The 27,328-nt window shown below is 39.4% G+C and overlaps 1 protein-coding gene across 6 annotated transcripts in view; it reads right to left on the reverse strand.

Annotated features, from left to right (window-relative positions):
* Positions 1-27,328, reverse strand: part of AUTS2 (activator of transcription and developmental regulator AUTS2) — a 1,792,114-nt gene that overhangs the window by 122,877 nt on the left and 1,641,909 nt on the right. For 5 of the 6 annotated variants that reach the window (XM_089668486.1, XM_089668488.1, XM_089668487.1 and 2 more), the window contains one exon: positions 17,700-17,748. In XM_089668486.1, coding sequence (XP_089524612.1) covers positions 17,700-17,748 — 49 coding nt within the window. Of the gene's footprint in view, positions 1-17,699; positions 17,749-23,437; positions 23,620-27,328 lie in introns of those variants that run through there. The other variant, XM_089668490.1, reaches the window with a different exon arrangement.

Below are 27,328 nucleotides of genomic sequence, written 5' to 3' on the forward strand. Positions count from 1 at the left end.
TTTCAAACAGGTATTTTTTCTTCTTCACTGATTTGCGTTGATGAGGCAACACTGATGGGCACTGATAGGCGGCACTGATGGGCACTGATAGGCAGCACTAAAGGGCACTGATAGGCAGTACTAATGAGGTGGCACGGATAGGCGGCACTGATAGACAGCACTAATTAGGGGTCACGGATAGGCGGCACTGATATGCAGCACTGATAGGCGGCACTGATAGGTGACACTGATTATGGGTACTGATAGACGGCACTGACTGGCATCACTTCTGGGCACTGACTGGCGGCACTGACTGGCACAACCCCTGGGCACTGACTGGTGGCACTGACTGGCAGCACTGCTGGGCTGCACTGGTGGGCGGCACTGGTGGGCACCACTGGCGGGTGGGCACAGGTAGGTGGCACTGGTGGGCACAGGTGGGTGGCACTGGTGGGCACAGGTGGGTGGGCACAGGTGGGTGGCACTGCTGGCACATGTAGGTGGCACTTCTGGGCACAGGTAGGTGGCACTGCAGAGTGGCACAGGTGGGGGCACTGCTGGGCACAGGTGGGGGCACTGCTGGGCACAGGTGGGGGCACTGCTGGGCATGGGTGGGCGGGGCTAGTGGGCGCACTGCTGGGAGGAACTTGCGGGGGTCACTGCTGGGCACCGATCATCAGGGCACTGATCATCAGTGCCCTGATGATCGGTGCCGATCCCCGCTCTGACAACTGCCGGTTCTCGGCAGTACTTTCCTCACGATCTGACAGCGTGAGGAAAGTGCAGCCGAGAACCGGCACTTGCATTTTCCTGTGATCAGCGTGTCATTGGACACCGCTGATCACGTGGTAAAAGGCCGGAGGGATCGGCCTTTCACCACATCTCGTGATCAGCTGTGTCCGTAGGACACAGCGATCACGGAGATCGCCGGGTGCGCGCCCCCTGGGGCGCGCAGGAGAGCGCGTTCTGGGAGGACGTCATATGACGTCCACCCAGAACTAGCCGGCCGCGGTGCAGCCGTCATTCGGCTATGCGCGGTCGGCAAGTGGTTAATAAACCTTTACTTTTCAGGAGAATAAAAGTGTAGTCATGATATATATAATATTTCTAAACATAAAAACAAATAATTAAAATTAAAAATATACAAACGTTCTTCTGTTCCCAAAATGTACAAATAAACTAAACCAGAGTTTTTTGTAGAATTTTAAAGCCCTTACTAGAACTGTTTATTTTAAGAGTGAAAATACAACAAATATATATTCCATAAACTCAAAAAAACCTATGTATATTTTATACACCTGAGCACATGTGTGAGCAATCTACTCTAAAAGTTTGACATTTCAAAAGGTTCCGCTGCACTTCAATTTACTTTGCCATGTATCTTATCATACTCAAACAATCTAATTGCCACCCAATCTTTCAACAGCACATCATCTTAGCACCTAGCTGACAAGATCGGCATTCACCTGAGGGCCTCATTAGACTATAGCAGTTCAGTGGGACAAAAATACCTCAACAATACCTGCTCAACACCCAGGCTGGTGACTGACAAGCAAATAATTGGGCTAAACAAACCCAAAAGCACTGTGCAGCTGCCAGAAACCACTGTGTGCTGTGACTCTTCCACAATAACAGTCAGTAGTGACTGGTTAACGTCACAGCAAATCTTTGAACAGCAGATAGTGGTGACACATGGCAATGACAGCATTAGAAATGTCATGCTAGTTACTTCAGGGACTGAAGTCTCTTATTCAAAATGGCTTCAGGAAACTGAAATTAAAACACTATAGGTAAGCAAAAACCTGCATATATCATTTTATTAAACAAATACACTTTACAGAATTTATAAAACACAATTAAACATCACTGACTTGTATAAATTTTTTTTTAAACAGCCTGCCTTTTTCGAGACAATTTTTTCACCTAGCATTGTGGTTATTTAACCTTCAGACCAGAAATGAGTGTGACAGCAAAAAATGGGGTTACCGAAGCCTAAAATCCACTAAAGAAAGCACTTATTTAAAAGGATCAGCACACCAATTGCAAGGTAAATAAATTCCCCTAATGTTAAAGATTTAGAAATTGATTTTATCTAAAACATGATTATACCATGTAAAATGTTCAACCTTGGTTTAAATTGACAAACACCTATAGAAAAAAAAAAGGAAGTCTAATTTAGCTCAACGTAACCCTGTACTCTGCCTACAAAAGCCAAACACAGATATACAGTGCCTTGGAAAAGTATTCATACCCTTTGAAATTTTCCACATTTTGGTATGTTACGACCAAAAATGTAAATGTATTTTATTGGGATTTGTTGTGATAGACCAACACAAAGTGGCACATCATTGTGAAGTGGAAGGAAAATGATAAATGATCCACATTTTTTTACAAATAAATATCTGATAAGTGTGGCATGCATTTGTATTCAACCCCCGAGTCAATACTTTGTAGAACCCCCTTTTGCTGAAATTACAGCTGCAAGTCTTTTTGGGGATGTCTCTACCAGCTTTGCACATCTAGAGAGTGACATTTTTGCCCATTCTTTGCAAAATAGCTCAAGCTCCGTTAGATTGGATGGAGAGCGTCTGTGAACAGCAGTTGCAGTTTTCAAGTCTTGCCACAGATTCTCAATTGGATTTAGGTCTGGACATTGACTGGGCCATTCTAGCACATGAATATGCTTTGATCTAAACCATTCCATTGTAGCCCTGGCTGTATGTTTAGGGTCGTTGTCCAACTGGAAGGTGAACCTCTGCCCAAGTCTTTTGCAGACTCTAACAGGTTTTCTTATAGGATTGCCATGTATTTGGCTCCATCCATCTTTCTATCAACTCTGACCAGCTTCCCTGTCCCTGCTGAAGAAAAGAATCCCCACAACATGATGCTGCCACCACCATGTTTCATGTTGGGGATGGTGTATTCAGGGTGATGTGCAGTGTTAGTTTTCCGGCACACGTAGTGTTTTGCTTTTAGGCCAAAAAGTTAAATTGTGGTCTCATCTGACCAGAGCACCTTCTTCCACATGTTTGCTGTGTCCCCCACATGGCTTCTTAAAAACTGCAATCGGTACTTTTTATGGCTTTCTTTCAACAATGACTTTCTTCTTGCCACTTTTCTGTAAAGGCCAAATTTGTGGAGTGCACAACTAATAGTTGTCCTGTGGATAGATTCTCGTACCTGAACTGTGAAACTCTGCAGCTCCCCCAGAGTTACCATGGGCCTCTTGGCTGCTTCTTTGATTAATGCTCTCCTTGCCAGTCAGTTTAGGTGGACGGCCATGTCTTGGTAGGTTTGCAGTTGTGCCATCCTCTTTCCATCTTTGGATGATGAATTGAACAGTGCTTTGTGAGATGTTCAAAGCTTGGGATATTTTTTTTTTAACCTGACCCTGCTTTATACTTCTCCACAACCTTTTCCCTGACCTGTCTGGTGTGTTCCTTGGGGGACAGACTAAAACATTTAATGTGAAAATGGCTTAATGTAGCTTAACGTGTAATAAACTGCCTAAATCTCAATCAATTGACTTGAAACTTTGCACAGCCTAAGTTCTCAACCTCCCAAACATGTCCTAGAAGTTTCATAGATTTCAACCTTCCACAAAGAAAATGGGGGACATTAAGCTTGTTTTTTGGGGAGCTTAATGTGGCTTAATGTACAAATAAGAGCTTATATGTTGACTAATCTCCCCCAAACTTTACACATTAGAAGACTCTATCTATGTCAACATATTCTGAAACTTTCAGATCATTTGGTAAATCACACCAAAAGTTATTCACATTAAGCTATATTTGACAGTGCTAAAACATTTAATGTGAACAGCTTCATGTAAAAAGAGCTTAACGTACCATAATGTGCCTAAACCTCAATCAATTGACTTGAAACTTTGCACAGCCTAAGTTCTCAATGTCCCAAACATGTCCTAGAAGTTTCATAGATTTCTGCCTTCCACAAAGAAAATGGGGGACATTAAGCTTGTTTTTTGGGGAGCTTAATGTGGCTTAACGTACAAAAAAGAGCTTAGATGTTGACCAATCTCCCCCAAACTTTACACATTAGAAGACTCTATCTATGTCAACATATTCTGAAAATTTCAGGTCATTTGCTAAATCACACCAAAAGTTATTCACATTAAGCTATATTTTACAGTGCTAAAACATTTAATGTGAACAGCATAATGTAAAAAGAGCTTAACGTACCATAATGTACCTAAATATCAATCTATTGACTTGAAACTTTGCACAGCCTAAGTTCTCAATGTCCCAAACATGTCCTAGAAGTTTCATAGATTTCAGCCTTCCACAAAGAAAATGGGGGACATTAAGCTTGTTTTTTGGGGAGCTTAATGTGGCTTAACGTACAAAAAAGAGCTCAGATGTTGACCAATCTCCCCCAAACTTTACACATTGGAAGACTCTATCTATGTCAATATATTCTGAAACTTTCAGATCATTTGGTAAATCACACCAAAAGTTATTCACATTAAGCTATATTTTACAGTGCTAAAACATTTAATGTGAACAGCTTAATGTAAAAAGAGCTTAACGTACCATAAAGTGCCTAAATATCAATCTATTGACTTGAAACTTTACACAGCCCAAGTTCTAAATGTCCCAAACATGTCCTAGAAGTTTCATAGATTTCAGCCTTCCACAAATAAAATGGGGGACATTAAGCTTGTTTTTTGGGGAGCTTAATGTGGCTTAACGTACAAAAAAGAGCTTAGATGTTGACCAATCTCCCCCAAACCTTACACATTAGAAGACTCTATCTATGTCAACATATTCTAAAACTTTCAGATCATTTGGTAATCACACCAAAAGTTATTCACATTAAGCTATATATTACAGTGCTAAAACATTTAATGTGAACAGCTTAATGTAAAATGAGCTTAACGTACCATAATGTGCCTAAATATCAATCTATTGACTTGAAACTTTGCACAGCCCAAGTTCTAAATGTCCCAAACATGTCCTAGAAGTTTCATAGATTTCAGCCTTCCACAAAGAAAATGGGGGACATTAAGCTTGTTTTTTGGGGAGCTTAATGTGGCTTAACGTACAAAAAAGAGCTTAGATGTTGACCAATCTCCCCCAAACTTTACACATTAGAATATTCTATCTATGTCAACATATTCTGAAACTTTCAGATCATTTGGTAAATCACACCAAAAGTTATTCACATTAAGCTATATTTTACAGTGCTAAAACATTTAATGTGAACAGCATAATGTAAAAAGAGCTTAACGTACCATAATGTGCCTAAATATCAATCTATTGACTTGAAACTTTGCACAGCCTAAGTTCTCAATGTCCCAAACATGTCCTAGAAGTTTCATAGATTTTGATTTTTCACAAAGCAAGTGAGTGACATTAAGCTTGTGTAGCCCCTACCACCTTGTGTAGTGGGCATTGCGTGGGACAGCCAATGGGGGAATATTATGAGTGTGTGTTTGTGGCTCATCAGCCAATCACTGGGGGTTTCTTGGCTTGTGGTGCATGCTTGGGAAGTGCATTCATGTTCCAAATACCTGTCAATATCGGCACAAAACCTTCTGGCTTCTGCTAGAAAGCTGAACATGAAGAGGAACTTCATCTTTCAGCATGACAACGACCCAAAGCATACATCCAAATCAATAATGGAATGGCTTCACCAGAAGAAGATGAAAGTTTTGGAATGGCCCAGCCAGAGCCCAGACCTGAATCCAATCGAAAATCTGTGGAGTGATCTGAAGAGGGCTGTGCACAGGAGATACCTTCGCAATCTGACAGAAAGTTTAGGGGAGATTGGTCAACATCTAAGCTTTTTTTTGTATGTTAAGCCACATTAAGCTCCCCAAAAAACAAGCTTAATGTCCCCCATTTTCTTTGTGGAAGGCTGAAATCTATGAAACTTCTAGGACATGTTTGGGACATTGAGAACTTAGGCTGTGCAAAGTTTCAAGTCAATAGATTGAGGTTTAGGCACATTATGGTACGTTAAGCTCTTTTTACATTAAGCTGTTCACATTAAATGTTTTAGCACTGTAAATTATAGCTTAATGTGAATAACTTTTGGTGTGATTTACCAAATGACCTGAAATTTTCAGAATATGTTGACATAGATAGAGTCTTCTAATGTGTAAAGTTTGGGGGAGATTGGTCAACATATAAGCTCTTTTTTGTACGTTAAGCCACATTAAGCTCCCCAAAAAACAAGCTTAATGTCCCCCATTTTCTTTGTGGAAGGCTGAAATCTATTATTTATTTATTTATTTATTTATCGAGTTTATATAGCGCCAAAGGGTTTGCTCAGCGCTGTACAATAGAGGGGGGACAATACATGAAACAGTACAGTAACATCAAACAGCACACAAGGGGTAAGAGGGCCCTACTCTTTCGAGCTTACAATCTAGGAGGGAGGGGGTAGAGGTACAGGAGGAAATGGCTGTGGGGGATGGAGTGGTAGGAGGAGGGAAGAGCAGCGGCTGTTAGGTGAGGGTGGGGTAGGCTTCCCTGAAGAGGTGGGTTTTCAGGGAGCGCCTGAAGGTGAGGAGGGAAGGTGACAGTCTGATGGATTGGGGTAGTGAGTTCCAGAGGATGGGGGAGGACCTGGAGAAGTCTTGCAGTCGTGCGTGGGAGGAGGAGACCAGGGAGCAAGATAGAAGGAGGTCCTGTGAAGAGCGAAGGGTACGGGTAGGGTGGTACTTGGGAATCAGGTCGGTGAGGTAGTTAGGGGCAGTGTTGTGAATGGCTTTATAGGTCAGAGTGAGCAGTTTGAATTTAATGCGTTGGGCAATGGGGAGCCAGTGGAGGGAGAGGCAGAGGGGGGTGGCAGAGGTGGAGCGGCTGGTGAGGTGGATGAGTCTGGCAGCTGAGTTCAGGATGGTCTGAAGCGGGGAGAGTTTGCACTGGGGTAGGCCGATGAGGAGGGAGTTGCAGTAGTCAAGGCGTGAGATAATCAGGGAGTGAACGAGTAGTTTAGTGGTGTCTGGGGTAAGGAAGGAGCGTATTTTGGCGATGTTGCGAAGGTGGAGCCTGCATGTGTTTGTGAGTGATTTGACATGAGGTTGGAAGGAAAGGTTTGAGTCCAGAATGACGCCAAGGACCTTGGCTTGCTGGGCGGGATTGATGGTGGTGTTGTTGGTAGTGATGGAAAGGATGGGGGGGGGCACGGGAAGGGGGAAAGACGAGAAGCTCGGTTTTGGAGAGGTTGAGTTTGAGGAAATGGAGCGACATCCAGTCAGAGATGTCGTTTAGGAGCTGAGTGATGCGGGCGGAGAATGTGGGGGTGAGGTGAGGAGTGGATAGGTAGATTTGAGTATCATCAGCATAGAGGTGGTAGTTGAAGCCGTGGGAGTGTATGAGTTTGCCAAGGGAGGAGGTGTAGATGGAGAAGAGAAGGGGTCCAAGGACAGAGCCCTGGGGGACCCCAACAGAGAGGGGGAGGGAAGAGGAGGTGGCGCCGTTGTAGGAAACGCTGAAGGAGCGTTGGGATAGATAGGACGAGAACCAAGAGAGAGCGGTGTCTCTGATGCCAAGGGAATCTATGCCATCTATGAAACTTCTAGGACATGTTTGGGACATTTAGAACTTGGGCTGTGTAAAATTTCAAGTCAATAGATTGATATTTAGGTACATTATGGTACGTTAAGCTCTTTTTACATTAAGCTGTTCACATTAAATGTTTTAGCACTGTAAAATATAGCTTAATGTGAATAACTTTTGGTGTGATTTACCAAATGATCTGAAATTTTGAAAATATGTTGCTATAGATAGAGTCTTCTAATGTGTAAAGTTTGGGGAAGATTGGTAAACATCTAAGCTCTTTTTTGTACGTTAAGCCACATTAAGCTCCCCAAAAAACAAGCTTAATGTCCCCCATTTTCTTTGTGGAAGGCTGAAATCTATGAAACTTCTAGGACATGTTTGGGAGGTTGAGAACTTGGGCTGTGCAAAGTTTCAAGTCAATTGATTGAGATTTAGGCACATTATGGTACGTTAAGCTACATTAAGCCATTTTCACATTAAATGTTTTAGTCTGTCCCGTTCCTTGGCCTTTATGATGCTGTTTGCTCACTAACAAAACTCTATTTACTAAATTACTTCTGAAGGCAATTGGTTCCACTAGATTTTAGTTAAGGGTATCAGAGTAAAGGGGGCTGAATACAAATGCATGCCACACATTTCAGATATTTATTTGTAAAAAAAATTTGAAAACCATTTATCATTTTTATTCCACTTCACAATTATGTTCCACTTTGGGTTGGTCTATCACATAAAATCTCAACAAAATACATTTATGTTTTTGGTTGTAACATGAAAAAATTTGGGAAATTTCAAAGGGGATGAATACTTTTTTAAGGCACTGTATCAGACATTTTAAGGTGCTTGTTGTATGTGTGAGTTTGCCACTTACAGCCCAAAATATGTCATAAGAGAAAAGATGAATCAATGGCACAAGCATAAGGCATTAAGGTAGAAAATCCAGTCAGTCAGGCAAAGGGGGAGTAATATCTCTCTTTAAAGGAACAACAGTAACTGGCTGTCAAAATGCATTCTGGGTGATCAATTCGTCCCATGTGATTAGTCCACCATAGTTTATATGCCATTAACAATCACAACACAAAAAAAGGACAGAATTTAGAAGAAACATCAGATGGCTAAATTGGAAATTTTAATTTGAATCCTTCTGCAATGTGAGTACAAATCTAAGCTCAGTAATCTACACACAGACAGCAACAAACAACTCTAGCCAGTTGTGCTGAGGGGAAATAGCAATCAACTGGGTTGGATTCTTCATCTGAATTGCTAGTGCTTCCTCTGGGATTAGGCCACTGCTCGAGATGCATATCTGCAATTCCCCCACCCTCAACATTAACATCCACACTTGAAATGCCTGTATATTAAATGAAATAAATACATAGATTGCCATGACCGAATTCTCACTCTGAAAATACTAGTTGACTGGCTTTCATCGCTTTACCACTATCTGAACCACTGTATGGAGACCATCAGCTCAATGCAATTGAAGGCGATTAGCTGTGGATGCCTACATACTTCTTACATAGCTATTTGATGATATCTGCAAGTTTGACCAAAACCTAGTGTATATAGCATGATTAATTATCCTAACACAATAATGATTTTTTCATGTTATTTCCTAGTGATTTGCCATTACTGAATGGCACTATCCAATGTTCAAGTGATTTTCTATATATTTTTTATAGTTGACTTCAATCAATCTCCTGGTTAAAAAGGGATCAAATTTATTCACTGCTATGTGCTTGTATACCCAGAACTTCAGTGTAAGAGGAAATACAGTGCAGTACTTGGTACCTGAGTGGCTAATCAGCAGGCTGAAGTGCTGTTATGTGGGAAGGTGAAAAAAATTCACAAACCTGTTTAAGTGTTCATTCGGTTGGCAACATATACACAGAAATCTTGGACAGCCTAACAGCAAATCAGGGTGGCATGGGAGTTCAAGAAAGGTAAGTACATGCTCCTCATGGAGTAAAGTTAACATAGGTAGGGGTAAACAACAGGTTTACTTTAACATATAAACAACAAAACTAGATGGTACTGTTGAGCTGAATCTCATAACATCCAAGTTATTAAAAATAACTTTGGGGCTGTTTATGATTTTACACATGATTCACACATTTTTCCAATATAGGTGTTCGTTTATGACACAGAGAATAGCTGTGATTCATAGGATCGCAGCTATTCTCTGGTCATTCACAGTTTATGACACTCAGGAGATCAGCAGGGAACATGTTCAGCCCTTCACTGGCGATCTGTGTTCTCCCTCCAGATTCTCCAGCCCAGAGCTGGAGAATCGGAGGAACCGCAAACTAAGCAGCGATAATTTACCTCTGCTTAGTAAACTGATCTTTTATTGTAATCTCGCGAGATTACAGTAAAAGCAGCCGTTTTCCAGCGTTTGTAGACCATTCTCCCTTCGTTTGGAGAACTGATCTACACCGCTTCATAAAAGGCATTCGCAGGAGAACTGTGTTCTCCGAGAATGCCGGAGAAATGAGCAGCGATCATTTACCACTGGTTCATAAACAGACACCATAATCCAAATAGACAAATGTGTGGAACTGGTGTGAAAGTTGTGTGAATCTTGGGTAAAAAAAAGTTAGAAACACACCCCTACATAGTGTGTTGTAAATACAGAAATTTACATAGTGATAAAATGTTTATATTCTATACATATTAAAAAATACACTGGAACATTAAGAATCATAATAGGTGTATTGAGATGAATCATTGAAATACCTTTGTTTCATTATCACATGTATTAGATGTGTTTACTGTATTCAAATGACTGTACTCAACAGCAAAGCATTGAAAGGCATCCAGTACAATTGTTTCCAACATGTGAACCATAATTAATGCACTGCAAGCTGTATTCATTGCTAGTACTAGTGTTGTTTCATGTTACCATGTTTCAAGCATCGTTTAATGCTGTAACCAAGATGTAGAATATTTAGATGTTCTCCCCCCTGTTAACAGCCTGCCCAAGCTCAATAGGCAAGTCACTCTTGAATGTTCCTCCGGAGCCTGTTTCCAAGGAGACTGTGCCCTCAGAGAATAGGTAACCTGAGCTGCACCAGCCCCCTATTATCTTTTGACAAGATGTTGACTGTTAGAGAATGCCATATCCCTTGGGATTGATAGCTTACTTGGAATCGAAAAATGGTCATGCCAAACAAGTTCTCCATAACTGGCACCCACTTCAACATAACAAAAGAATGACAATTACTGGATTTACAAAGCTCATGGCAATCGTACTTAGAGGTGCCCACTTGTGAAAGACTTGTAATAACTAGCCTTAGTCTTAGTTTCTGATACTGCCATGTCACCACAACAATGTACAACCTAAGCACTGCAAAGTCTTCTGTGAAATAAAAGGACAGTTACCAAGTATTTGAATAACACTGATCTCACATGGGCATATGTTTCGTAGTGATGCAATCAGGCAGTGTAGAGTTAACAACTGCTCAACAGTAATATACATTTTTAGACATGGCAGAAAAAAGTGTTCTCTGTACAAGCAGAGGAATAAAAACTAGATTGGCTCGATGTTTTCTTCACATTTTGTTATTGTTCCCTTAACTTAAGGGCAACACCAAGGCTGCAAAAACAATCTCTGCCCAATGCATGAGCCTCAAATTGAGGCAACAGGAGTGTTTATGTGCTGAATGCACCAGTTCTCAATGGAGAAGTGAAAATTGCATTTGCCACACTTTAAAGGTCAATTACACCCAAAACTGATATTTCAGATTTAGATAGCTGTGGGTTTAGTCACCCAACTTCTGATACCTTGTTATATCTAGTGGTGAGATTTCCTTACAGCTGTTAACTTCTATGTTCACTTCTCAAAATGCCATAAAAATAATGCCACTGCCTTTTAACATATTTGCTAAAATATTTTTATTCTACATTTTAGAGCAACATTAAAGAAAGCATCATTATTTGGTTTGTATCACTGCCACAGTAGGCTCTGAGAGCTCTAAGATTCCAATATGTAATTGTAACTCGGTAAACAAAATATCAGTTTTGGGTGTCCTTGGCATTTAACAGCAGAGGAGATAAAAGATCCAACATATATGCTGTTATCCCACAGTCTCCAGGGAACAATTTCAATTTCTTGGAAGGATTCACGTGCTACTTTGTATTAAATAGAACAGAAATTGTAATAGCAAGCCAGTGTTTGTGACAACCTTTTAGATAACCTCATACAATGTGGTTATCTATAGAAATATCTGGATTAGTTACATCAGTAGTAAAAGTGAGATATTCTGAGGCTGATCTATACATAGCAACAGCAAACGCTGCCTGCAAAAACATAAGCAAGAGGAAAAGTGTTGAGCTGTTACATTTTAAAGCATTACCTATTACCTTTGTTTTTGATGCGGTCACTTACCGACCGAATTGTAAGATGTCTTAAAATTAATCAGTTAAAGTTTAATAATAATAATTCAGGATCTATGATCCAACGGGTGGAAAGCAACAGATAAGAGAGAATAGTGCTTTCAATGGACTCTTGAAGAAATCCAAATATGTGCACTTCCTGCAATCAGTCAATTAATGTGTGCACTCAAGTCTATTCTCCTTCCAAAAGAACACTTGAAAACAATTTGCTTTCCAGCTTGCTATCTTTTAAGCAAAAGTTTGCACTAAGCAATTAAACAGCTCATTCAAGCTTTATTCAACACACCTTATGCAAACAGACGTTCTGTAGGAGTCACTCACCAACTGATAGTGTGTGTGCGTGTGTGAATGCATGTACTCAAAGGTGAAGCAAGAATCATATTCGACACAAAATCCAAGAATAATAGCACTGATAACCCCAGGCTCATAAATACTTTGTTATTGCCTTTGTTCCACTGTGATAAAATACAACTCAGATTAACGATCTTTATATAGCCTTGACAACCATTCACTTGGAATTAGCCTTCACCTCCTAGACAAATTAGTGCATGATGTTGGCTCATTAAAAACATTGATGAAAGCCATAAAAATAAAAACAGCATGAATCCACAAGCTTAAAATATTGCACCTGCAATCAAGCTGTTAGAAACAGTTCTGATACATGGTCAGATCTTCTGTCAAATAGAACTACAGGTCCAGTATTTGGCTGCCTTGTAAATTACTGTTGAGGATCATGCAAATAACCCAGTATATCCCAGGGATTTAATAAAACCTTACAACCTCAGTCAGATGACTGTGTTTTGCAGGGCTTGGGATTCAATAATGACTCACGGAATCATTAATGAGTCCTGAAGTAACTTAGCAAATGTGCCAGTTATGATCAGGCATATTCGTTAAGTGCTAACTGACCAATTACATTGTAATTAGCCAAGACATTAAGGCTAGAAAGTCTCATGGCATCATAGCTAGACCAGTTAAGGGCCACTAGAGGCACAAAAAGGGAGGAAGTCTGTGTTGCTTAGGGATTCTGGCACATCCAAAACATTGCCATCTACTAAAACCACTCTGTAGTCTTTTAATTATGTTTTATCACAAGTGAGCCAGTAAAATAAAATACAAGCTACACATGATGTGCAAAGTACAGTAAGCCAAAGCAACCAATCCAAAATTATCTCTTAACTGATGTGAAAACAGTTAACTCAACTCACAATGGTAAAGATATATGTACATTATGCAATACGCTGCCAAATTAAATTCTGAGCAATAACAAGAACCTGCTTGACAGAACTGCTTTAAAATGGACAGAATTTTAAATTTGAACACACTTTCCATAATTGACCAACAAATGCATTTTCCCGTATAAAGGGAATGAGGCCCTTACAAAACTCCTACCACATTGTGCTAGCAACTGAATCAGAGGGAAAATTGTAGTGAATTCAACATACTCTGAATGAGGATTAGCATAACTCATCCTGACTGGCATTCTTGTGAGGTTCATCCCCGCATGATTTGCCCTACTGCACTGCCTTACCGTATCATCTTGAATGTTTTCCAGAAATATTTGTTTCTATCCTAAAATACCCATACTTGCTAATCAAAATTATTATAACTGCTCCTAAGGTGACTGCCACTCATGTTAAAAAAAATTCCAATTTTCTCTGAGATAAACAAGCACAACAGCTTAGTGGTTAGTACTTCTGCCTTGTATCGTGGGGTCCTTGATTCCAATCCAAGTTTTACAGCATTTAAATGCTCAAAAACAAGTAATCATGTTATACTAATACACTGCAACATTATTCAAATGTGTAAAGCTTTAATTCAGTGGGAGTAATATGCCCGATCCAAAGCCTTCGCCACTGCTCCAAGCCTAAGATCATTTCAACCAATTTATCCATTTCACTTACTGACCCCCACATTCTCCCAGAAACCTAGAAACCTTAGCTAAACCAAGCAGGCTTTTAACATCATCCTTTAGTGACCTGCAGTGCAGGAAGATTTTTTACTTAAAAGGACTTGGCTTAGTCTGCCTTGTGCATCTAGCACCTTGTCATGTCATCATCCATATCCGACCTAACCCTGTCCCATTATGCTTAGACCCTGCTCTTAAAGGACATTGCACTTATCAAACAGCAAATACAATTACCCTTCATTAAGCTGAGGACCTCAGCAGCAAAATATATTTGACTAGGATAGTGAGGAATGAAAAAAAAGGAGTACAGAAGTCTTATGTAAACAACTGAACAATACAGCTTTATCTTATCTCGAGAACTTATTGCTGCTTGTCTGTAGCTGTGTGCTTTACTGCCAAAATAAAATAAATTGAATCAGCTCACACATGATAGCATGTTCTTTCCTAAGTCATACTAATTGCTTGGCTAATTGATGTTTGTTGAACTTTCTCCATTTCATTGAGTGATTAGGTACAAAGCTAACAGTTGACATCTGTAGGCGCTTAACTGGCGTCTGTAATTACTGTTAATGTTAAATAATTGTTAGTTAATTGGAATGGTAACTGGCTGAATGGAATCCAGATTGTGAAGCAACAAAAAAGAAATCCTATTTTAAATAAACATTCATTTTCAAGAAAAACATTTTAACATGGTTGTGAAAAGCCACCAATGGCCTTCAAACTTGCAGCATTGCTTTACTTTGACAAGGATCAATATAAGCCATGGGCAAATTCAAGGTTTAAATTTTAATCGATTAGTATTAGGGTACATCATCTAATAAACTGTAAATCTAATTCTCGCTTCTATGACAGCAGATTTTCCTATTTTGGAACCTTTCAAAAGCTGAACATATTTATCTTCTACATATTAATCCTATCTGATAAGTTTCAAAACTTCACCAAAAGCTGGTAACCTGGTAAAATTTTCTTCTGATACAAATTTTTTTTTTTACAGTATAGCATGTATGTAGCCTAAATATGTATACATTCACCAAAAGGCTTTTTTTATTAGCAAGATGATCTTCTAGACACAGAAACAGTCTTGAATTTTAGAAGATTTTAGACATTTTTCTAACTGATGGTACACATTTTTATTGCTGCAAAATATTCACTACAGCTATTATTGTAACATAATTAAAAAGAAAAAACATTGCAGCCTCTGTAACAGCAAGGTGCAAACTGTTTAGTAGTGCAACACCATCCATGTATACAAGTATCATTGCTCCCTTAACCTCCATTAAAAAAAAACATGAAAAAAATTTACATATCACTTTATACAAAAAACACAAAGTTGGTCTTTCTACCATTTGTTAATATCCACTTGAAAAAAAGCATGTAAGTCTAGCTTTAAAACAACTGTATTACACAACCAAAGTGATATAAAATATCTTGAATCCAAGACCAGAAAACATTTATAAAAAGAAAACAGTTGTATCGCACAACTGTCTTCCATCAATGAAATACAGTGTTTCTTTTTCTATCCAGCCCCAAAGCTTATGCACAGGAGGCCAAGTATATTTAACACATGTCAACACTGTAGATATCTGCGCTGCACAGATTGCTTTAAAGACAACACGAAAGAGTTAGAAAATGCTGATACAGCAATTAACTAGTCTTCAGATTCCCTAGGATTAAAGAGTGTTAAACTGCTAATCTAGGAAATCTCATTAATCATACATAATGTATTGTTCTAATTGGATATCGATGTCTAAATCCCATTTACAAACCTTGTACATTCAGATTGCCGTGTGAATTGCGGCCTTTTAGAATACAGATATGGTTCAGAGAGGAGAAAATTGACCTTCCTTTCAGTGTGTTCTTTGCTCTTGGCAAGTTATACGACATAATGCAAAAAAAAACATGACTTTTAAAAGCAGGCGAACCTGCTTTGTTTAAGAACTTAAACATGATGTTCATCAATCTGACAGCTTCTTGACAGCATTGTCAACTACCTATCTACCAAATCACTGAACACACTGCAGCCAAAACCTTTCTGGTCTCACACAAGCATTAGACACAAGAGTACTTGCACCTGTTTTTAGCGTGAATTGATCACATAGCAAAGGATTTCCTTTCAAGTTGTTTTAGATTTGATGTTTACAGAGCTAATCCCGTAAAAAACTCCCCTTAGGCACTTTCTACTCTAATTTTTTTTCCTTTCCCCAAATCCCCCAAAATATAAATAAATAATGTGAGTAAGCCTAATTTTCTATAATTTTTTTCTGGCACCTGGGCTATGTATAGAGTACTAGCTCCTTTCACAGTACCAGCAAGAATTAGCATATGGCAAGAAAAAGAGGACTGGTGAACAGAGAAGAATGGACCCATTTTAATGGAAATAGAGGCCAAAAGAATCTACCATCCACTAAAAAGCTTATTTGTGTATGGATTCCCAAGCAAAGCCTAGAAGAGCTGATGTTGATTTTAGAATACACAAAGAAGCTTTAATCCTTTCAAGGGAACTAAATCACAACAGAGGAGAGCTTCACAAGAAAGTCTTGCTGTCAAGAATGCTTATTCAAAACCAAATAGATGCCACAAATCAAACCCTGTAAGTAAACACAAATAGAAATATGGGAAATAGGTTTGACAGAAGCAAAAGAAAACTGAGGGAAGGGAACAAGGGATCCTCTTCATCAATCACGCCTCATTCTTGGTGGAGTGGGCCCTTCACCCCAGAAACAAACCATCAGGTAGGAATGTTGATTGACCAGGCTGCCTTCCATTCTTCTAGCTAAAGCCTAACAACCGCCTCAGCAAAACTTCAAATATCTTAGTTCATTTTAAAATTATAATTAGATTGAATATATAAAAATTCTTATTTTTCTTTAAATTACGTGCCATTTGCATTGTTTAAATGTATGTGATTTTTTCAAGTGTTTTTCAATTTTTCTTTTATGAATTTTTTCTAGTTTGTTTTTTTTTCTTTTTTTAAGTTTATGTCTTTTTGTCTATTGGTTGATGAATACAGCACTAACATGATACATTTTACACTTACTTACAAACTTGCTTTACAACATTGTTAAAGACTCCTGTTCTGGAATTAGTTGAAAGTTCATTGTAATGTTTATGTCCATCACATGTACCATTGGACTATGAATATTTTTTATAATGCCAAAGCAGGTAAATCTTAAAAATAAAGTTTTTTTCTTTCTGGCAAATAGCTTAACACAAATTAAAAGAGGTCTTAAGACAAAGTGCCTTAGCTACAGCACTTAAGACTTTGTGAAAATTGATAGCATGCCATAAACTGCACAAAATATTTAACATTTGCCAGCTAATATGTACAAAGTCGATGGGCATTTTTGGTAAATGGATGACAATCAGCTTAGTGGTATTTTATTAATCAATTGTATTAATCAATTCTGTTTTTAATATGCAGATTACAGTTTGCTTTAATAGATATGATATTATGGCTTTATTCTTATTGCAAACATTAAAAGTAATAGTCGTATAAATAATGCACTGTACAACACTATAGAAATATTTGGCTTTTGGGTAACAACAAATATAAACTCATATTTGTTATATATATATATATTTTTTTTTCCTAATATTTATCTCTGATAACAAACATGCAGTTAAATTACTCTGGTCAAGGTTTGTAGTTCTTACATAATTAGAGTTTAATCATTTTTGGCTTATATATTAACTATGATTGTCACTTAGCAATAATAGTCAGTGACAGCTGCATCTATATATTAATGGATTCAGCATATTCACATACTATTTAGATTACCCATGTACACACTAAATGGATTATTATATTATGACTAAAAGAAAAATGGCAAGCTACCCAAAGCCGATGCATATAATAAACCAGAAATAATTACAATTAATTACAAACTTACCATTTTTTGAGATGGTGCTGAAGAATTTTTCTGAACTGGCATCTGAAACCTAAAACATAAAAATAAAAAAGCATTTTACCTTATCCTGTCATAACCATATGCATTTTGCATATATATCATCAATGCATCAAGTTTACATTTTATGGGAGATTTTGTCACAAATAATACCCTTTTTTTTAAAAAAAAATAGTTTTTAACCTTTTTTCATATTTTCAGATGTAAAAAAATGTATTTTTCTGGTACAACAAAGAGACCAAAGCTGCACTGCCAAGTACATTTCCACACGGTGGTGCTATTTAGCTGTGCATTTCACAAAGTGGCTTTTGCCTGAAAAAGGGTTTTAAGCACACCAAATGATGTTGTTTCCAGGCCCATGCACTTTCTTGATGTGCTGTGTTACCAAATGTGATACAGCTGAAGTGGTGCAGCGGTGTTGTGGTTTCATAGACACATTATTTTTAATTACTCTGTCTCTCTTGGCTCAGCACATTTCTGTAACTCTGGGATGTTTCTTAACCCACAGCAGTTATGCCGGAATTGTTATTGCATTTGGGAGCTCCTACAAAAATTTTAAATCTCAAACTATTGTGCTTATTTAACAAGGCAGTGAAGAGAGCAAAGATGTTCTGTAAAAAGCAGTGATCCATTGTAATGAGTCAAATTTCATCTGTCATTGTTTTATGGCAATCTCTTCAAAGAAAAAATAAAATCTCATTGCCTGCTATAAGTTAATGCTTATTGCGTAGTGCTCCTAAACAAAACAGCCTAACTATAAAACTGAATTTTTACATATAGGTCAAATAAATTATACATTTCATCTGAAAACAATAATTCCGTAAATATTACAATGAAATATTACAGTTAAACTATCATACAATCAAACCATGCCCTATATTTAAAATCATGTATTTATTTTACTTTGATAATGGCCTTAAATTATTATTATTTTTTTAATAAAAAAATTCTGTTTTTAGTTATGCTATTATTTGTGGTAGGCTCTCACACTAATATACTTTTAAAAGCAGTATTTGCTACTGCGTGAACATGTGCATTTGTAAGGCCGCTCCATAGAAGGATAGAGTATTTTTTTTTAAAAAGCCCTTTCACACCTCCATATGACGGCTGACTTCATCAGCAGCATTGATTTGCTGTGATCTGTTGGAGGTCAAGGGTCATTGACTTGACCACAAACTAAGCAACTCTAGACAACTGAAGAGGTGCTGGAAATCCTACAGACCTGCAAGCCTGTGTGAATCTTTGTATGATACAACTCATGACTTTTTTCACAGAATCAGCCCACAAAATTTTGAAATTATTTGTACCCCTAATACTAGAGCTGTTAATTTATCCAATACCCATTAGATGACAAAGAAAAAGAATAGCGATACAGTTCCAAATGCACGCTATAAATTGCAATATCTATCATCCCTTTTTGTATTTATTATGTGCAAAAATGCGGCAAAAAATGATAAAAATGATGCAAATGTTATCCTGTATCAATATAACCCTAATATATATAGAAGAAAATATAATTATGTGTTAAAAGAAAATGTAATAGAATTAAAACTGGGAACAACTAACACTCAAACAAAGGCATTTTTTGGAGTCTAATATATAATAACACAATTTTTTTTTACAGAATGGCAGAATGATATCTGCGTATACAACTTTGCCAAATTCAGAACAATTTTATATCAGATAATACTAGGACATAAGAACATATTTATACACTTATTAACTATTTGTATCAATAGCCCTATATCTTATTTCTTTTTCAAGTAACTATGACAATTTACCCAAAACATATTTTGCAAACAAATAATAGATCAACCTGATTGTACCACTTAGACCAATTATGTTTTATAAATTGCTTTAATGAAAAACAGACTGCAGTGAGAGACCGACATGTAACCTGACAATAACTATATTTAAATAAGACGCAATATTTGGCTAATTATTATCCAAGATGGGCCTAGAAGAAATAAAAGTATTTACACCATGGTTCTGAAGCCTCACCAGAAAATATTGTATTCTCACATTATTTTGTTGAATTAACAAATCCCGTTTTTTGACTGTATGGAATTATTAGATTTCTTTAGTTTTCATATATCATATATATAAGAAAACCAAAATCCAAACAAAGTAATAATCATGCACAATCTTTGATAATTTAAACTATAGTAACAATGTTTATTTTTGTACCTTAGGCACACTTTAGAAAGGATCCCATTTTACATTAATAACAACAATATATGCATGCGACATAGGAGGGCAAAATTACGAACAATCTTAAGATCGGGCACAGTCAGTAAATATACTGTATGTTTCCAGTTCACAGTGCCATACTGTGTCGGCATGGAATATTTAGGTATTTACTAATTAAATACTTGTTTAGAAAAATTATCATCAATGCTATCCATAATATGCCTAATATTATATATATAAATCAGCCTTTTAAACACGTTCAATATGACGGCAATAAACATCAGTCTTAGTTTCCATTGGAACAATTGACGTTAAAAATATTCTATTCATTTGACTATTTGAGGACATTATAATTTTATATCAAGGCATCAGCTCTCTCCCTCTTCTTTCACTCTGAGGCCCATGCCTATTCAAATCACAGTTGTTGAACTGATTGTGACTATTCTCTTGCTGTCAGTTGATATTAATGACTACACTGACAATCACAAATTCATATAGCCAAAATTAGACTTCTTAACGCAATCAGGGAATAGGGCAACCTCATTCCATTCAGCATTATTCTTCCAGAACTTTTCATCAAAGCTATAATAAGGAGTTTTCAAGTCAGAAAATATAATGCTACTTTATATTGATAAATAGAAGGTACTTTCAGCACTGGTACTGAAAGCTCAGATAATTTAATCTTTTGACCATTAATTGATCTACTGATTGATTAGTCACTGGAAGTATGTCCCTATTGAGCTTGAAAAATCAGTAGTAAATCATGACCTTCTATGACCCACCAGCATTTATGCCTGGATGTCGGCAACGCGTATATTTGTGGATGTACAGTGTTCTGCGCACAAGTCCAATCCTTAGTGTCAATCACATGTCTGATCAGCATTTGGGATTTTTAGACCTGTATTTTACTGGGAAATGTGTTCCCATTGTGTGATCAAGTGGTACACATAGAACTGTGTTCATAGTAAAAGTAGTATGTTAGTTATTTGTATTTTGTAGAAGTTGAACATCCTTTGTTATTTCTGCCTAGCACGTATTGTTTATTGTTGGCATATAAAGCCAGATTTCCAGATTTTTTTATTTTTTTTGCACAGCACCGCCACCAGAGAATGAGTGCAGGATGAGAGACCTTGTGCTGCAGAAGGTAGATAAAAATAGCCAGCTGAGGGTAGAGGAGTGGGAGATGCTAAGAAGGGCAGTCAGGGATAGTGAGGGCAGCTGCCTCTCTGCTTAGCTACATTCTGTCTTCCCTGCCCAGTTGGGACCCAGATCAAAGCAATCTTTCTAACATATTGTTTTCCGGGAAGTACAGCACAATGAAATACACAAAAGGACGTGGCAAGCAAACACAAAATACAGAAACAAAACAACACGAGCACACAAATTCACTACGGCAGCTCGGCATAAACCTAATAAAACAGCCCTATTGAATTTGTATTAAACTTTATTTTTTCTGTGCAAAGAAATAGACATTCTGACATCTCATACTTCTATATTATACATTCTTTCTTCACCTAGACCACCCATACTCAGCCAAGGTTCTGTGAAACCCTAGGGTCCCTCCAGAGATTACTAGGGTTCTTTGAGCTGTGGCTGATTGACCTCCCATCTGATGGTGCCTGTATAGTTCCAGATACAATGCCAATTGGCAGAGTCAGCTTCATGACACCCATGATCTTTTTAGATGTCTGTAAGGAGGACGTTCTGACCACCACTGTAAGGGGAAGCATTTGCCCTGATTACCAGTGTAAGGTGATCATTCTTCCCTGATTACCAATGCAAGGGGTTAATTCTTCCTTGATCACCAAGGCAAGTGGGCATTCTTTCCTGATCACCAAAGTACGGGGGTGTGGGAATTTTTCTCTGATCATTAATGCAAGAAAGCATTCTTCCCCTGATCACCAAAATAAGGGGGGGGGGGGTGCACTGCCTTCTGTTCACTAAAGTTAGGGGGGATATTCTTCTTGATCACCAAAGTAAGAGGGACATTCTTCAAGGGTCATCAACGTAAGGGGAACATTCTTCACTGACCACCAATGCATGGGGTCATTTTTCCCTGATCACCAAATAAGGGGACTTTCTTCCCTGATCTCCAAATAAAGGGGGGCATTCTTCCCTGATCACCAATGTAAAGGGGCATTCTTCACTGAAGAAGAAGGCATTCCTTACCGATCACCAAAGTAAGGCGGGGGGCATTCTTCCCTGATCACCAAAGTAAGGGGGGCATTCTTCCCTGACCAACAATACATAGGGGCATTCTCAACTGAAGTAGGAGGAATTCCTTACCAATCACCAAAGTAAAGGGGGGGGCATTCTTCCCTGATCACCAAAGTAAGGGGGGCATTCTTCCCTGACCACCGATGCAATGGGGCATTCTTCCCTGATCACTAAATAAGGGGGGCATTGTTTCCTGATCACTGAAGAGGCACTCTTTACAAATCACCAAGGTAAGGATGGCATTCTTCCCTGATCACCAAAGTAAGGGGACATTCTTTCCTAACCACCAATGCAATGGGGCATTCTTCCCTGATCACTAAATAAGGGGGGCATTCTTTCCGGATCACTGAAGTAAGAGGCATTCTTCACCAAACACCAAGGTAAGGATGGCATTTTTCCCTGATCACCAAAGTAAGGGGGGGAATTCTTTCTTGATCACCAATGTAAAGAGTCATTCTTCCCCGATTACCAAAGTAAGGGGGGCATTCTTTACCAATCACCAAAGTAAGGGTGGCATTCCTCCCTGGTTGCCAATACAAGGGGGCATTCTTCCCTGTTCCCCAACGTAAGGAGGACATTCTTCCTTGATCACCAAAGTAAGGAAAGCATTTTTCCCTGATCACTAAAGTAAGGGGGGACATTCTTCTCTGACCACCAATTCAAGGTGGCATTCTTCCTTGATCACAAAAGTAAGGGGGGATATTCTTCTCTGACCACCAATGCAAGGGGGCATTCTTCCTTGATCACAAAAGTAAGGGGGGCATTCTTCTCTGACCACCAATGCAAGGCGACATCACCAAAGTAAGAGGGATTCTTTACCGATCACCAAAGGTGGGCATTTTTTCATGATCACCAAAACAAGGGGGGTATTCAATTCCCTGATCACCAATGAAAGTCGGGCATCCTTCTCAATGACCACCAATGCAAGAGGGAAAGGGTTCATGTCATAAATACATTTTAGCAAGAAGTCCATGAGACCAGAACATTATTTCTAGGGTTCCCCTGGAGTAAAAGGGTTGAGAAAGGCTGATCTAGTAGACAAAGCCCTAGCAGCTGCTGTGTAAAGTGACCAGCATATGTCATCCATTACCATGTGCCCCCCCCCCCTCCCCCGTGTCGGGGTCCTGACAGCACCTAGAAAGCCATGCTGTGTACACACACAGTGACATCCAACGTCGGTCCCATCAGAGGTAAACAATAACAAACCCAGCTCAATGAAAGACAATCGGAACAGCTCCCCAAGGTCAGAGTAGGACTGAGCCCCGATGGGTGCTGCCATAAAACAGGACTAGATAAAAAAAAGACTTGGACCGTACCTGTTTCCCGAAGCCTGCGATCCTACAAATCCAGATGGCAGCTCCCACACAGACAATACAGGAGCTCAGCTTCGCAGCAGCACAAAGAATAATCCGTGAAAGGAGGATCCCTTCCAGCCATTGACAATAAATCCACACATCGTTATTTCTCAGGCTAGAGAAGGGGGTGGGGGGGGGGGGGAGCGATGCCAAGTATATAGAGTATTACATTTATAGAAAAAGTAGCAAGGATGGCAGCGATGGTGATGACAAGTGAAAGCGATCGGGTGCCTTATTATTATTAGGTGAAATCCTGCAACGTCCAAGGGTTAATCAATGCAAAGGAGGCAGAAGGGAATCAGAGCAGCAGGACAAAGAAAGCCATGTGCAGCAAGGCAGATCGTGCCCGCCAGCTCCTGATCCCCCCTTCCAGCAGACAGACAGACAGACAGCAGTAGCAGCAGCAGCACCAGCAGCAGCTTCCCCTCCCCTGCCTGCCTGCTGCTCCTCCTCCGATCACAGCCTCAGCCCCGAGCGCTGATCCTTCACCCTGCAGCTCCTCACAATCCCGGGACACCCCCTGTGACAGCTGCACCCTCCAGGCACCACTTCTTCCCACAAAAGAAGGCTCAAGCAGCAAAAAAGAGAAGAAAGCCCTCTGTTGTCGTTGGGGGTTTTATTTCAACACTTTCCTTCTCTTCTTTTTTTTTCTCCTCCCAAGTCAGGAAATCAAGTGAATTCCATGGGGATATATCCTTCCAGGTTGGAGCATGCCATCAGGTCATGGGCTGAGAACTCCTGAATGGATCCAGTCTGGTGAGCTGTGTCCTCTCTCCGGCAGGCTCTCCAGCAGGGACAGTGGCTTCTTGGGGCTTCTGGATGTGTGTGTGTCTCTGGCTGGATTTCCAGGCTGAATACAAGTGCTTATTCATAGACTGCATTCCAGAGAAGGGGACATCCCACTGACTGATGTAAGCCCTCCTCTTACTTCCTGCATCAACCTGACAATCATGGAGCAGGCACCTTCTCTCTGCCTCTCCCCTCCTCTCCTCTCCTCTCTGCACACACTCTCCAATGTCTAGGACACAAGGCTTTCTCTGTCAGCAAGAGCATTGCTGTGAACACACCAAGAGAGTATCCGACGAATGATCGTCCATTTTTTTTTTTGCATGCTTAGTACACACAATCAGAATATCGGATGAAAAATACCGCTTTCAAAACGATTGTACGATAATCTTTTTTTTTTTCCCAAAAACAATTTTATTGAGAAAAGAGGCACAATGATAACATATACAGGTTACATTCGGATCATGTAAAAAAATTCAGTAAATGCCCGTATCCCCTGACAGGATATACATCTGAAGCACATTTCACAATAGTTTCATCATATTTCAAATAATACACAAAAAATAAAAAGAATACACAAAAAGAAACCATGCTCCAAACAAAAACCGACATGGAGAATGAAGTGAACATAACAATTGGGTACATGAATCAGCCAATTATTATTATTATTATTATACAGTATTTATAAAGCGCCGATAGTTCACTCTGCGCTGTACATTACAAAGGGGGACAGCCAATCCTCATATATTCCCTCTAAATACAGAATGCAATGCAATACACGGTGAGAGGATGGTGATAGCAGTGGTAAGTTGGATGTCCACCCCTGGAGGTGGAGGATGAAGAGCTGTAGTTGTACCTGTGGGTCTGCTGGTAATCGAAGTTCACCCAAACTCAGAGAAATGGGAAGGTAATGTTGAGAATGTAGGATAGAGCGAATGAGGAGAAAGAGGGGGAGAGAAAGAGACAAGAAGAGAGAGAAAAAAAAAAACCCCAGAGCAGTTGCAGCTGAACCCCCTTTTCAGGGTAGGGAGAAAAGGGGGTTCAGCTGCAACTGCTCCGGGTCAAATGGTTCAAGATAATCCGAGTAACAGTCAGAGGTCCCGTATTGCAATCTAGGTTAGCACGTGTAGTAGTCTAATATATAGGTCAGTCTCAGCAATATTTGGGCCGTAATATTCGGTCTCAGTCAAGTAGGATGTACATTATATGCATGACACCCGAGATAGTTACGTATTCCTATTGGTTATCGAGATATGAGGATAATCTGATCATTAGTACACAGCTTTCAAGAGCCGATCACGACAGTTCATGCAAAATTATCCGAAGGGACAAACACAAAAATGTTTCTCGTACAATATATGTTACAGGTACCTACAGTGCGTCTAGAAAGTATTCACAGCGCTTAACTTTTGCCACATTTTGTTATGTTACAGCCTTATTCCAAAATGGATTAAATTCATTTATTTCCTCAACATTCTACAAACAATACCCCATTATAAATAACACAAAAAACAGCACAAAAATTAAATACATAAACATAATCACAAATAAATAAATGTCCGTGCAAAAATATATATATAATATTTCAAACATAAGTCCTTATTTTCCCAAAAGGATTTTCAAAACAATGTTCCAAAATGTGCTTCCACCTAATCACCACGTGAAGAATAATATTGACCGCACTCACCAGATGGAGGTGAGTAATACGCCTCATAAGATATAAGGGATCCTATACCCCATTATGACAATGTGAAAGAAGTTTGTTTTGAAATCTTTGCACTTTGTTAAAAATAAAAAAAAACAAAAAAACCCACAAGTACATAAGTATTCCCAGCCTTTGCTCAATACTTTGTTGAAGCACGTTTAGCACCAATTACAGTCTCAAGTCGTTTTGAGTATGATGCTACAAGCTTGGCACACCTATTTTTGGGCAATTTCTCCCATTCTTTTTTGCAGTACCTCTCAAGCTCCATCAAGTCGGTGCACAGCCATTTTCAGATCTCTCCAGAGATGTTCAATCGGGTTCAAGTCTAGGCTCTGGCTGGCCCATTCCAGAATGTTCACAGAGTTGGCCCGTAGCCACTCCTTTGTTATGTGGGCTATGTGCTTAGGGTCGTTGTCCTGTTCAAAGATGAACCATCATCCCAGTTTAAGGTCCAGAGCGCTCTGGAACAGGTTTTCATCAAGGATGTCTCTGTACATTACTGCATTCATCTTTCCTTCGATCCTGACCAATCTCCCAGTTCCTGCCACTGAAAAACATCCCCACAGCATGATGCTGCCACCACCATGCTTCACTGTAGTGATGGTATTGGCCAGGTGGTGAGCGGTGCCTGGTTTCCTCCAGACATGACACTTGGTATTCAGGCCAAAGAGTTCAATCTTTGTTTCATCAGACCAGAGAGTTTTGTTTCTCATGGTCTGAGAGTCCCTCGGGTGCCTTTTGGCAAACTCTAGGCAGGCTGCCATTTGCCTTTTACTTTACTTTAGGAGTGGCTTTCGTCTGGCCACTCTACCATACATGCCTGATTGGTGGAATGCTCCAGAGATGGTTGTTCTTCTAGAAGGCTCTCCTCTCTCCACAGAGAAACGCTGAAGATCTTTCAGAGTGACCATCGGGTGCTTGGCTACCTCCCTGGCTAAGGCCCTTCTCCCTTGATCACTCATTTTGGCCAGGCAACCCGCTCTAGGAAGATTCCTGGTGGTTCCAAACTTCTTACATTGATGGATGATGGAGGCTACTGTGCTCAATGGGACCTTCAATGCTGCAGAAATTTTTCTGTACCCTTCCCCAGATCTGTGCCTTGATACAACCCTGTCTTGGAGGTCTACGGACAATTTCTTGGCTTGGTTTGTGCTCTGACATGCACTGTTAACTGTGGGACTGTATATAGACAGGTTTATGCCTTTCATAATTATGTTCAATCAACTGAATTTCCCACAGGTGGACTTCAACCAAGTTGTGGAAACATCTCAAGGATGATCGGTGGGAACAGGATGCACCAGAGTAGTTGGGATTCAAACCAACAACCCTAGTACTGCCAGGCAGCAGTGCTAACCGTTTAG

Source organism: Staurois parvus, unplaced genomic scaffold, assembly GCF_062004578.1.
Source record: "Staurois parvus isolate SC_StPar_1 unplaced genomic scaffold, SC_StPar_1.0 ptg000058l, whole genome shotgun sequence".
NCBI classification, from domain to species: Eukaryota; Metazoa; Chordata; class Amphibia; order Anura; family Ranidae; genus Staurois; species Staurois parvus.